This window comes from Humulus lupulus, chromosome 6 (genome assembly GCF_963169125.1).
Source record: "Humulus lupulus chromosome 6, drHumLupu1.1, whole genome shotgun sequence".
In the NCBI taxonomy this organism is placed as follows: Eukaryota; Viridiplantae; Streptophyta; class Magnoliopsida; order Rosales; family Cannabaceae; genus Humulus; species Humulus lupulus.
The window spans coordinates 28,291,208-28,305,630 of record NC_084798.1 but is presented as its reverse complement, the minus strand read 5'-3'; the positions used below and the strand labels follow the sequence as shown (position 1 = coordinate 28,305,630).

The following is a 14,423-nucleotide window of genomic DNA, read 5'->3' as shown; positions in this document are numbered from 1 at the left end:
ACCCCCTAGCGCCCCAGCGCTATTGGCAAATTGGAAAACCCTCAGGCTAGCGCTGTAGCGCCCTCTGATGGGCGTTGTAGCGCTACAACCAGGCATAAATGCCCTGGTTCTTCCCCCCTTCGACACCACCATTTCCAACCTGAACCAAAAGCTTCCAAACCTCGTTTTAAGTCCCAAATGAACCCAAAAACCATCTACACATGTCCTAGGCATCATAACCCTAGCCAAAAACTCCCATCAATTCCCAATATCCAACCTTGAAAACCAAGCTGAAATCCAAAACAAAAACAGAGCAAAGCTAGAGTTTTAATGGCTAGAAACTTACCTCAAGCTCAGTTTAGAACCCTCTTCAATGGTGGAACACAATCCTAAGCCTTCAAGGTCCACTTCTCTAGCTTGAATCCTCAAAATAAGCTCAAAAATCCAAAGGAAAAAGGAGAAGAAAATGATGTACGGGAGGAAGTTTTGATACTCTGTTTTTGGCAACCTTCAATGGCTTTAATATAACTTAAGGTGAAAAGACCTTTTTGCCCCTAGGTCATTTAAAGTCTTCTAAAGGCTCCCAAGGGTAAAACCGTCATTTCCCGCCTATTTCGTTAATCATAACTAACACCCTCCAATTCCTGTTATTCTCGAAATTCTCAAATACCAATAATTCATATCCCGTTACCCTATAATTCCCGGCAACGTTCTAATCACCAAATTACCCTGAGACTCACCCCGAGCGCCGAACTCAATCCCGTTATGACCAAACTGCTAACTTGTTACTCAAAGATTGTATCATGCCGAATGGCTCGAACAAATCCACACTATAATGTGGCCTCAACAATAATTCACCAACATGCATACAAATAAACAATTACGCCCTCAACGGGCCAACTTACCAAAATGCCCCTATGATGAAATTTGGACCCACATGCATGCATTTAACATCATATTATAATATAATTCACATAAGCATGCACATAATCCTTTAATGGCATAATAAATCAATTATGGCTCTCCCGGCCTCCAAATCCAACCTTTAAACCGCATTAGGGATTTTAGCGCATTACACTGATCACTTCGACCCTTGACATCCCTACTGGGGTATATATATGTGCCTTCTTCTCTACCCTCATCACTTTCGTATTGTCTTTCAGAAAACTACGCACCAAAGAAAACCAGAGCAGTTTTTTTTTTCTTTTGCATGTTCTCTAAACCTAAAAACAAAGCAATCTCTCAACCTTCGACTCAGTAAGATCGTTTATGCTTTCACTTCTTCAAACGACGATATCCTCTTTTCCAAGATCATCTTCGTGTAAGTTTCTGATCCTTTTCTTCAACTTAAATCTGAAGAGCACTAAACAAAGATTTAGGAAATAAGAAAAGAACAGTAGGAATTTTACGTGGTTCAGCAGTTAAAATCCGCCTAGTCCACGAGTCAATATTATTGATTCGTTATACTCTCTTAAAGCTTTCTCAGAGCAATTTAGCAGAGTATTCTCAGTACAATATTGTGTGTGTCCACGAATGAAATTCCCCAGGCTATTTATAGACCTGGTTGACAGAATATCTTCCCCTTATTTCAGAAAGTTACAATCAATCATTCAAATTTGACAAATACAAATAAATGCATTAATTACTTAATATCCCATGATAATTGGGATTTAATATCAGATAACAACAATTCCCTAAAGAATAGTGATCTCCTAACAGTTGTCGTGTGCAAAATGCTTTGCTGACCTCGAACACAGGGTTTACACGCCTTTCGAGATCGGTCGACACTTTGAGCTCGTTATTCTAGTTAGCCTCCTCCTTAGCCAGTGATTTCATTGAGCTCAATCTTCGAAGACCAACATCTTCGAGCTTGCAACTAAGGCTCGAATAATACCTATATGCATCGGAGAAGAATCGTTCTTTCGAAATTGATGCTTAAGCTACTCAAGCATCAAGTTAAATCTGAAGCGCACTAAACAAAGACGTCAACAAGTATAATACGTTACCATATAATTTATTAATAAAAATTAATTTAGTATACTACACAGTAACTTTTAATAGACTTTTTTAGTCACTCATGTAATTTACATGTTTTATTATTTAAGATACTACCTTCAAGTATAATTTAGAAACTAATTAGTTATCATATAGAATAAAAAGTTACTCCTATAATTCCAAGTTACCATGAATAGCTTATTCGAAAATGATTCTATTTAGTATACTGCAAGTTACTTTTAAAAGCTACATTTTCGTTGCTTTTAAAATCATTTAAGATACAATTGGTTACCTTTTAATATATGACTAAATTTTTTTGTATGCCACAAATTTAAAGCAACCAACGAACTTAGTGAGTTACCAAAAGAGTCTTCTTATGTTCTATTTAAAAGCTACCAAACAATATCCTAAAGAATCTATTTTAAAAAAGTTACTTGAAGTGTTTCTAAAATAGATTTAAAGTTATTTAGAATATCATGTGATATCTTTTAAATGTAAAATAAGAATACAAATTTTGGTATATAATAAATTTTGTTTAAGTTTGAAATTTAGTTATTTTTTGGTTAACAAATTATAAAAAAGAAACTAAAATGTTGCTTTTTATTCTGGTCATCTTCTCCGGCAACAGTGAAAATATATATGCTTCCCACATATCAAAATTATCACCTTGAAGAGTAGCTTGCGATGATACAACTCTTGAGCCCAAACAACTAGCAGTGTGGCCGAATTTTTTTTTTAAATCACAGAGATGTAAAGAAAAGATATCTAAAAAAGGAAAGAAAGAAAGAAAAGGTGGCAGAAGAGAGAGAAAATAATTAGCTATTTAATGTTTTATTAATTAATATATGAAAAGGCGAACCAAATAAAAGACATGCGGAGGCAGCAAGCTTCACGTATGGAAAGTGGAGAGAGGAATCAGTATTAAGTTAGGGTATAATTAAGTTAAAAAATGTATGAAATTAACGTTAAAATTGTAATTAAAATAATGAAAAGGATGTGAGATGTAATTTTCCCAATAAAAAAATGCTAAGGATGCTTTCCAAAAAGGACACTAAGAGCATCAGCAATGCTGGTGCCAAAAGCGTTGCTTATATTAATGTGGGTCCCAAAGTCAATAAAATATCATATATTCAACTCTATTTTTTGGCACGTTGCCCACTGTTAGCAATGTTACTTTGTTTTTTATTTTTTATTTTTAGTTGAGGCTGTATTAATTAAATATAATATTATATTTGACATTTATCCCAAGATTAGCAACGTAACTTGTAAAGGAGATGCTCTAAGGACAGAATAAAAATAATAATAATAATAATATCCATTCATGTAAGTAGTACAAAATAATAGAGAAATAAAAATAATGTGAAATTTAATCTATTATTATTGATAAATAGAGCGTTCAGCATAATCATCTTGTTTTCAGAAAAAAAAATTCCCATAATAATTACCAAATGTTCCTCTTAAATATATCCAATATCAATCTGATTCCAACTAGTTTACCCAAATAACAACAAATATTTAAAAACAACAACTACAAATCATGAATTACTTGAGAATAGTTGCTTTTTTTGAGCTTTTGTTCCAAATTTTAAAAATTTCTTCCTAACAATGGTAATCTAAATATGAATTTCAAAATGTTTGATTAGTAGGTTTAAACAATGGTAATCTATAGAGTTTGGTTGTTCTTTTCTTTTATGGAATGTTGGCTGCCTATTGTGTTTGAATGGATCTATAGGAGAGACCATATGTTTATTAAAATCTCCGTGCTACAGTATTTTTGTAAATAACATTGGGTTCTCGTACAAAAGTAAATGTTACCCTTATTTTGTACGTATATGAAAAAAGCCCAAAAAAATCACTTTATTTTCAATTTTTACATAATGTGATTATAGAATATCCTTAACATAGCAAATGACACTCATGCACAACTTAGGATGATACAAAAATACCCCTTAACATCCATTTATCTTATTATTGACTCTCTCAAATCTTTTTCTTCCTGTCCTCTCTAGGGATGGAAGGAAAAAAAATAGATCCAAATTTGAATTTCCTTTGCTTTATCTCAAATTGGAGGGTTATTGTAGCGCCCTAAAAATTTATTTATTTGATTTTTTTATCATTAATGGTAAATAATAGATTTTTTTTCTTTTGGTATTTATTTGCATTTGTGAATTGTAGAATAATTATTATTTGTTTTATTTATTTTATTCATTTATTTTGATAAATGTATTTGTTTTCTTTTTGGTTTGCGTTGTGTGAGTGTGTGTCGTGTGTGTGTGTGTGAGTGCATGAGTGTGTGAGAATGTGAGAATGCATGCATGTCTAAGGATTTAACCTAGAATACATTATGGAATTGGAGAACCTTCCTTATTTAGAATATTGTGTAAGACATATTGGAATCTCCTCTTATCCTCTTGTAATTGTGTTCACATGAGAGAGCAAGAAGAGAAAGGGAAAGAAGTGGTGAAAAAGAATAGAGTTGCCATTTTAGGAATTTCCGTAACTCTGTACCCAATCTCAGTAAAATGACTATAACGTGAGTTATATATATCCAATTTAGACAAACTTATTATCTTTGGAAAGATAATTCGACAACCTACAACTTTGTAGAAGGGACCATACTTTAGTTTGCAAGGAATTATAGTCAAAATTGAGTTTCAAAGTGGCAGAACCTTAGAGCTACGAAAATTACACTTTCCTTTTGTGTGGAAAGCCAAGAAAGGAAAGAGGGAGATGATATTGCAGCTGCCATTTTGAATTAATTTATGTTTGTATTTAATTAATTAATCTTTTTTTTAAATTAATTTAATTTAAAGAAATTAAAATGCTTTAATAGAAAACCTAGTACACACTATATAAAGGACCTTACTAACCTAGAGAGCACTTTTGAATATAGAATTGTTCAGAGTTTGAGTCTCTATAAATGTGCACGATTATTATTATGCTTGTGATTCCTGAATTATTGAATAAGAACATGAATAGGGCATGAACGCTCGAGTATGTGCATGATTATGATTATGCTTTTGATTATTGATTAAGCATGTTGAATGCTTTATATCTAGATATTTGACATATGATATATGCTTGTTTGTATTATCTTATTGAGAAAGGCTTGACTTATCAGTCAAGGACGGCAATAGCGCTGGTCGTGAAGTATTGACTTATTAGTCAAGGGCGTCAATAGCACGTTGAGAGCTGGTCATTATGGTTAGGCTAATCAAGAGCGTGATATACGCTTGTCCGACCTATTGGTCATGGAGAAATTCAACGCCATGTATGCTTAAACAGAGGATAGGGCTAAGGGTCTCGAGGTGACTTATTAGTCTCATATCCTAGCATTGACTTATTAGTCAGGGATGGTCTTAACACGTTGAGTGCTGGTTGTAAAACATTGACTTATTAATCAAGGACGACATTAGCACAGTGAGTGATGGTCGTAAAGCATTGCCTTATTAGTCAAGAAAGGCATTAGCACGGTGAGTGCTGGTCGTAAAGCATTGACTTATTAGTCAAGGACGGCATTAGCACGGTGAGTGCTAGTCACAAAGCATTGACTTATTAGTCAAAGACGAAATTAGCACGTTGAGTGTTGGTCATAAGGCATTGACTTATTAGTCAAGCATGACAATAGCGCGGAGCGCTGGTCCATATGGTTTAGCCTAATCAGGAGCGCACCATACGCTTGATCAACCTATGGGTCGGAGATAACTAAAGCGCCAAGTACACTGGACCAGTTCCAAGGCTGGTTATACAGAGGACAAGGCAAAGGGCCCCAGGGTGACTCATTAGTCCCATATCCTAGGGCGTTGAGCCGATATGATTCCATAATCATGTATTTTGGGCATTGGGCCCCGATATGATTCATTGATCATTTATCTAGGGCAATTGGCCCCTTAAGACATTGTGGTTATTTATAGGGATGGTATGCATGCATGAGTAGGGTTATTATTGCTAGACATGCTTATTATGATTTGGTAACATGTTATTAACTGCTTATGAGGATGTTTACGTTTTCTTGCTGAGCCTCAGCTCACGGGTGCTGCATGGTGCAGGTAAAGGGAAAATAAAGTTGGACCATCCTTGAGTTGGAGAGCTTAAGTGACGATGTGTACATATGCAGCTGTTCGACCACCACGATCGAGGGTTTAAAGAGGAACTAGGGTCAAACCCTATTTTTTCGCTTAGGTCGGCAGGTTGTAACTCTTTTATTGTAATTAACCTTTCAAAATGTATTTTGGGATCCCATGTATATAGTAAACGCTTTAGTGAAACGTTTGTTTCTTTGACCAAAATTTTTAATCATAAACCGTTAATCACGTTTAGTTACACGATTATGGCCAAATGACTCGTTTAGCGAGTTTAGCATTATTTAAAATACACAATATAACTGTCCCTGGGTAGTAGGGCATTACAAAAATATTAGATTTTAGAACATCTAATATTAATATTATAACAAATAGTAACAAAACTATTACAATTAATAATAAAATTGTTACATGCAATTACTAAAACTCATTAAAAAGTATAAATATCAGTTACAAGATTGTAACAAGTAGTAACAAAACTATTACAATAAGTAAATAATTTTTACAAATTTGTAAACAACAATTACAGATTAATTCATAACAAAAAAATGTCTATTTTTGTAACAAAGTTTACAAAACTAATTCACAAATAAAATTATATTTTTCAACTAATATTTGCATAAATAATTTATATATTTACTTAACATAATTGTAATAAAAATTTACTAGCTTTATAATTTTAATAGTTATTTATCCTCCCAATATTATTTGTAACAGAATGTTACTAATTTGTAACAACTTGTTATTATTTCAATAATTACTCATCTTTTAGTACTATTTAAAGAGATTATTTTAATCCCCTATAAATATATTTGTCAAAAATATCAATACGACAATCAAATAAAACATTTTTTCGTTCAACTATATTATATATATATATGTATATATGCTTTATTTATTATATTCGCATAAAAAGTTTAAATTAATGTAAAAAAAAAAATTTATCTGTTGCTGACTTACTATACCAAATCACTAATTGTCACATCATCATAATTATTAGTACCCATCTATGGGTGGTAACCATTGAAAAGTCTACTTTTATTACATATGATCAAAATATCCATACATTTAACATATATATCGTATATTTCATTTTAATATGGTGTAAGTTATTAACAGGAGATGTGACAATTTAGAGGTAATTCGGTAAAATAAGAAAATCTACCATGCCCGACTATGAGTGGCACAAATATTTGCTAAGACGCAAGAAACTCTTTTGTTGAATTAGATTAGTACACTATGAAAACATAAAAAATGAAAATATAATAACCAAAAAATCATTATTGCAGTTATCCAAAATGAACATTGTGAATACATTACGTTTACGTATGCACACAAACCCACGACTTTTTCTCATCCATGAACCTTCAATTTCACCATTCATCATTTTCTTTCTTTTCTGCATTTTGAAACACCCATCCAGACAGAAAACAAATCGTTACACTAATAACAAAACCAGCTACAGTCCCCAAATGAAAAAGCAAACCAAAATCTACAATTTGAGCTTGAGAAGTAGTAGTAGTAGTAGTAGTGGTAGTAGTAGTGTGCTGTTCTTTTGGAACACCAGGAGAAAAAAAGTTTAAACCCCAAAGGCCCTTGTTACCAACAAAGCTTGAAAATGGAAAGGTGTCAAACTGACCCCCAGAAGGGATTTTTCCAGACAACATATTGTATGACACATTAAAATTGGACAAAAAGTGAAGTTCTAACAATGAATCAGGAATATAACCACTGAGATTGTTCTCAGATAAATCCAATTTTTCTAAGTTCTTCAAACCCGAAAAGCTTTTGGAAATGATTCCAGAAAGATTATTCCTCTTCAAATCCAGCACATGAAGCATCTTCAAGTTCCCAAAGGTTGGCCAGATTGGTCCAGATAGATTGTTGTCACTTAGAACCAAAGATGGTCTAAGGTTTGACATCTTTTTGTACTTGAAACCCTTTGCACCTTTTTGATAAATGTAAACTGGGAAGGTTAGAATAGGCACTTCTGAGAAGTTAAACTCTTTCTTTAGTTCCTTTAATCCGGTCAAGGTCTCCGGTATTTCTTCGCTCAAAGAGTTGTTCGACAAATCCAAGTAGAAAAGGAATTCAAACTTACCAAACCAGGGAGGAATGGTTCCCCACAAGTTGTTCCAAGACAGATCCAATAGCTGCAACTTGGTGCAGCCACTCAACCAATTCGGAATCCTACCTCTGAGTTGAGAATTGGCCATAACAAACACTTCAAGGCTCTGGAACTGAAAGTTCACCTGATTAGGTATCTCCTCCTCAACAAAATTCATTGTGAGAAAAAGCATACTCAAATTCTTGCAATGCTGGAGAACTTCAAGGGCTGCTGATATATTATGGATGCTTGCGTTTGATACAGAGAAGTATGACAATGACTGGAATTCCTTATAGCTACTTGGAATCACACTATTGAACTTGTTACGGCCAAGGTTAATACTACTCAGTTTCCGACAAGTGAATAGCCGTTCGGGGAGAGGACCCTGGAAGAAATTGGAACCAAGATCAAGGGAGATCAGATTAACCATGGCAGTGCAATTGAGATTGATCTGACCATCGAAAGAGTTGTTGTTGATATTGAGGATCGTAAGAGATATTGAGTTGATCAGAGAAGCAGGTAAGTGGCCAGTGAAGTTGTTTGAAGCAGCATAAAGGTGCTCAAGCTTACCAAGGCTGCTAAAAATATCTGGAAGACTACCTGAAAAATGATTAAGCGAAATATCCAATTTGACCAAGTTGGAAAGATTTCCAATTCCATCGCTAAGTTGTCCTGAAAAGCGATTATCCCCAAGCTGGAGCTCACTTAGAAAATGGAGCTGGAAGACACTTTCGGGTAAATTTCCAGATAGGTCATTCCCAGGAAGGGAAAGGACCTGAAGAGATTTACAATTGCCTAAGATGTTTGGTACTTCTCCATAGAAATGGTTTTGTGAGAGGTCAAGAACTCGAAGGAGGGTTGAAACTTCAAAGATACTTGCAGCTATAGTTCCAGTGAAGCCATTGTTGCTCAAGTCGAGAATCTCCAAATTATAAAAGCGAAAAACCTTGTCTTCCAGACTTCCACTGAGATTGTTGTTTGAAAGATTCAAGGTTTTTAACTGATCCAAACCAGCTAAGGACTCACAAATTTTCCCAGAGAGTCTTTTGCTGTCAAGTTCCAAGCCAACTATCCTTCTGCCTAAGATAGGCAAAGCAGAACATGTAACTCCTGTCCATGTGCAGCAATCCAAGGAAGTGGGTTTGTCCCATCCTTCAATGGTTGATCCTAAACAACTTTGAAAACCATTTAAGGCCTTCAAATCATTCATATTGCATAACAGATTTTGACTTGTTAGAATCCTTGCCTTGAAAGCAAGAACAAGAATCAAGAAGGCCAAACAAAAGTAGGGGAACCCCATTTTGGGTTGAGACAAGTAGAAGAAAGTGAATGGCGTGGCTCTTGAATTGGCAAACGGATAATCAACTCCAAGTATCAATGATATCACAGAAAGATTGAAACCTTTATTTGGGTCAGTCAACCTTGGCAACTGAGTTGACAAGTCCTCGCATGCTGATTCACTCTTCAATTATAACAAGCGACTTATTTATGACTTGAATTGCAAAGAAAGTGGTCTTGTGAGATTGATTTATTATTGATGTTCATTTTGAGACAACGATGGTAGAGCTTAAATCCAAGCTCAATAACTAGCTGGTGCTGAGCCACTTAGGCACATGCCACATAAAAGTGATCACCTATGCACAAGATTTCCAATTCAATAACTACTCCTTTAGTTATGAAAAGGAGAGAACGAGAATCAAAATCAAAATCAAAATGGAATAAGGTTTAAAATTAATAATTTTTTTTATTTTTTCTATGCATTGGAATGGTCTTTCCTTCTATTTTTGGAAAGAATATTATTCCAACACTTTAGTTTCTGACCAAACAAAACAAAGGAAAAAAATGAAAATGGAGCCTAAATGTGAACTAAGTTTAAGTTATTCCATTCCTTTCCTTTCCTTTCCTTTTCCCAACCAAACGGGATTAAATGTACAGCGAATCATACTCAGCACATGTTTTGTCAAGTAGAACCCTGCAACAATCTTCCTCCTATTTTTCAATCCCTGATATGTGTTATATGGGGCTTGACTTGAGCTAAGTTTTTCCTTGGCACTTTTAAAGAATTGCAGAGCTGCTAAGTCAGTAGTTCTTCTTTAACATAGAATTATTCTTCAATTCTTACATGCATACATTTACAGCTCTATTTTTAAACATCAAGATTATGCATTCGAAACCCCAGATAAATCTCCGCTCATATGAACTCCCAAAGGTACAGACTACAGGGGAACATTGTTCAGACAAACAATACTACTTATAAAAGAATGATAAGAGATTTAATCCATCATTTATTTATTTTAAATCATATAGTAACTTCCAGGCATACATATCTGCTTAAAATCAGTTCATACTTATCACAATCGACTCTACTACCTGGACAAATCAATTTTATAATTTTGTGACTTAGATTCCTAATATATAATATATCAGTATTTTTGTTAAGCAAAAATTTCAAATTTAGAAAATTAAAAATAAATGCAAATCACAATTTCTCCTATGCCAAATTTATAGCATAAATTTTATTTATTTAAGTTCGACCCATCCGAGATTATAAGAATAACCACTTAATTACAATCATTTTGTTTAAAAGAAATACCATTTGATTCCAATTACAATACGATGATATTAAATAATTTGAAACAATTTAGGGAGAACTGGGATGCATTTGGAATTGCAGCTGAACTCAATAATTTTGGCTAACTGAGTTGCCTACATACCTTCTTTGTGAAGGATCAAGCCACTTGTAGTTCGGATTGAGATATTTTAGAATTTGAAAATAAGAATTCTGGTATATAACCATTTTTAGGAATTTTTTGCCATTTGAACATTTGGAAAAATTCCTAGGTGGATGACCTTTTATGGAATTTTGAGATTTGTGTTTTTATACCATTTTGCGGTATTGGCAACTGCACTTAGTCTTAGCAACTAAGCTGCCTACGTATCCTTTTTTAGGAATCAAGTCAAACGTAGTTCCGGTATTTTCAAAGATTTTATGATACTTTGATAATTAAAAGGTGAATGACTCCTTTTTGAGATACCATTTATTATGGCTTTTAAATTTTAGTGCACTTTTGAATTTGTAGGTAAAATAACTATTTTTTGAGATTTTGTGAGGTAAATGACCTCTTTGAAATTTCAGAATGATATTTCATCATTTGAATTGATTTTGGTGAGCTCATTTGGGATTTTGTACCATTTTGTATGGTTTTAAAATTTGATCACGTTGGCGACAATTTTATGTCTTAAAATCTCTTTATATATTTTTTATCAATAATTTATTTTATATATAAAGAGATTATTAAAAATCAAAATTTTAATTGATTATTCCAAAATTTGTGAGAAATAATCTAAAATTTTATATCAAAAAATATCATTATTTTAAAATTAAAATTTTTTTTTTTAATTTGAATTTAAAATTTTAAAATAAAATCTGACTGTTTTATATTTTGAATTTGTTAAATAATATAAATATTTTAAAGTTTAAATTTAAATTTAATTTCAAGATATTTTTATTATATATTATTTGATTATTAATTATATATTTGAGTCAATTTAATGACTTCATAAAGATAAAGATAAAGTGAGTACGAAGTTCCTACTGCAATTTGTTTGACAGAGCACGTACGATTTTTTTCAGCTCATCGTAAGACCCTCACTTTTCTTCTTCTTTTTATTATCTATATATAACAAGACACATATATATATATATATATGTCTATGTATACGACAACTCTGTAATTTCTTTCTGTATATATATGAATATATGTATTTGCGAATTGATTTAAGAACCCAACATAGCAGTCCAATATGTATAAGTATATTCCATTTTTTTTTCTTGACTGGGTATCTGTTATTTTGTTTTGACTTGTGGCACTGGGAACTAATAAACAAAATCACACCTCCATATAGAAGTAACACACATATACAATCATGATTTAATTAACCTCCACGCCACCTTATATACTCACATATATATATTTAATTATATATATGTATATTGATATTTGGGTGTGTAGAAAGTCAAAGAACTATTGATATTATATATAAATTTGTACATAGACTTTCGTGGTCATTTTTTACAAACTTATATATATATCATAGATTTCAAATACTTAATATATATATATACCTCATCTGTTTTATTTGTCTCATCATATATGAATTGATTTTTTTTTAATTGCAGACATAATATTGATAGGGTTTTATATATTATGATTCTTTGGTTTTGAATCTTTAGGGGCTTTTCAATTTGGTACTTTGCCATGAGGTATTAAATTTGGTCACCAATCTTGCTTTATTGCTTCTTAATCAAAATTAAGATTTTGTAATAATTTTGACAGCATAATAGTCTAACTTTATTTTTTAGAAAAATAAAATAAAATTAAGAGCAGAATGAGTGCATTCTATAGATTTGGAATATAATGAGTGTATTCCATAGATTTGTGGTGGAATGAGTGTATTCCTTAGATTTAAGAATGACATTGATTTTTTTTTTTGGGCGGAATGAGTGCATTCCGTAGGTTCATAGTAAAATGAGTGCATCCATTAATATTTTTTTTGGCGGAATAAGTGCATTCCTTGGTAGATGAGGAGAAATGAGTGCATTTCATCATAAAGCAAGAGAAAGCCAAGAAAGAAAAGAAATTTAGGGATAGATATTTACCTGTCAAACCTTGAGCAATTTGAAGAAATACTGTGATTTGATTTTTTTTCTCTCTGTCTCTTTCCTGGTGGAAAATGTCTTATCTTTTTTTTTTCTGTCTCCTCTCTTTTTTTTCTTTTTTTTCTGATTTTTGTTCCCCTCTTTTGTAGACTTAATTTTACGTTAAGGTAAAAAGAAAGTGGAGAGTGATCAGAATGAGAAGTGGGAAGATGGGGAGAATAGTGAGTATATTTATTTTTACTTTTTCTCCTTTACTCAAAATCGATTTTTTTCTTTTATTATTTATTTATTAATAATAATAATCAATAAATAAAAAACGGTTCAACAGATGCCCCCTCGAGCATGCGCGTGGTAATTTATGGACACGTGTGATACTCGAGTGATCTTGAGAATTTGATCTTTGAACTCTCTATCTCTCTTTGTAGATGCCTCTTCTATCTTTACCACTCTTAATTTCGAAATGACAAATACTTAGGATATTTGTTTTTAAGTTTAAGAAGAGCATTTTGAGCTTTTAATTTGGTGGCTGCATCTAAATTAATAATATATTTCATTTTAGATTGCCTACATACCCAAAGGAAAAACATACTGACTTATTTCCCCCTTTCCTTTTTTTTTCTTTTTAGGAAAATGAAAGATTTCTGCAATATGTATAACCTTGGAAGTATTGGCTCCCAAAAGGCTCCTGATGAATTTGGCAAAGAAATAACGATCGGGCCCTCTTATCGTCACTCCTTATCATTGACTGCGTTTCGTAAATCACGTGATCACCAAGATCCTGTTTCTCTATTTAAGATTGAGGATGTTTGTTCAGGTGATTTGCGATATTATTCTTCATCTGACGACCATGTTGTTAAACATGTTCGAGGCTATGGCTCCAATTTTCAAGGAAAAGTTCTAGGAGATGTTGACAATAAAGATGACGGGGATTTAGCTCACCAAGTATGTAGTAATTTCTTTCCAAGCCTTCATCGTGTCTTGAAAGATAAAAAGGCTTGTAATAAATTTCGTTTTCGAGGGCAAGTTCAATTCATGTCATATCTCCTCGAGTGGACAGAACTCATTCTGCGTCAGAATCAAAGTGTTTTAAAGAAAGCAGAGATTTATGGAGCTGTTTATATATCAAGATACCCGTTCAATGTATCTTTCTCTGTTTGGCGAGCTTTCTCTGAGCTTTGGGGTCCCTTATCTAATACTTTCCATCATAGTAGCGGTAAAATGGGAATTTATTTGTATGATTTGAAAGTTATTGGTGGCTTGCCCATTTTAGGTATACCTTATGAGGAGTTTATCCCTCTCAATGAGAAGTTAATGAAGGGTGATTCATATTGTTCTACCATTTCTGAACTTTTGAGGACCCACGCCCGAATCTGTGACTATTTGAAGGGTAAGGGTGTGTATGACCGTTCAGAGACTTTGGATGTATCCTGGGGTCAATGGATTGAATATTTTTATCGAGGGCCGAAGATTTTTGAAGGCGTTAAAGAGAGCTTGAATTCTGAACCCCCTAAAAAATTTGGCCAACAGAAAAATGACAAAGGGTTCGACCTTCGTTCTCTTCCTCTGAATGTATCAAAAGAGTGTGGTCTTGCAGCATTTT

At 33.1% G+C, this 14,423-nt stretch overlaps 1 protein-coding gene across 1 annotated transcript; it reads right to left on the bottom strand.

Moving 5' to 3' along the window:
• Positions 1-7,311: 7,311 nt before the first annotated feature.
• On the bottom strand, positions 7,312-9,623 carry LOC133781970 (phytosulfokine receptor 1-like). Its single transcript, XM_062221096.1, has one exon. The coding sequence runs from the start codon at positions 9,461-9,463 to the stop codon at positions 7,430-7,432; it is 2,034 nt and encodes a 677-aa protein (XP_062077080.1). The 5' UTR covers positions 9,464-9,623; the 3' UTR covers positions 7,312-7,429.
• Between the last annotated feature and the right edge of the window lie 4,800 nt (positions 9,624-14,423).

What these genes read in the sequence shown, in the direction of transcription:
- LOC133781970 (XM_062221096.1), bottom strand. Translation starts at nt 9,463, where the DNA reads ATGGGGTTCCCCTACTTTTGTTTGGCCTTCTTGATTCTTGTTCTTGCT.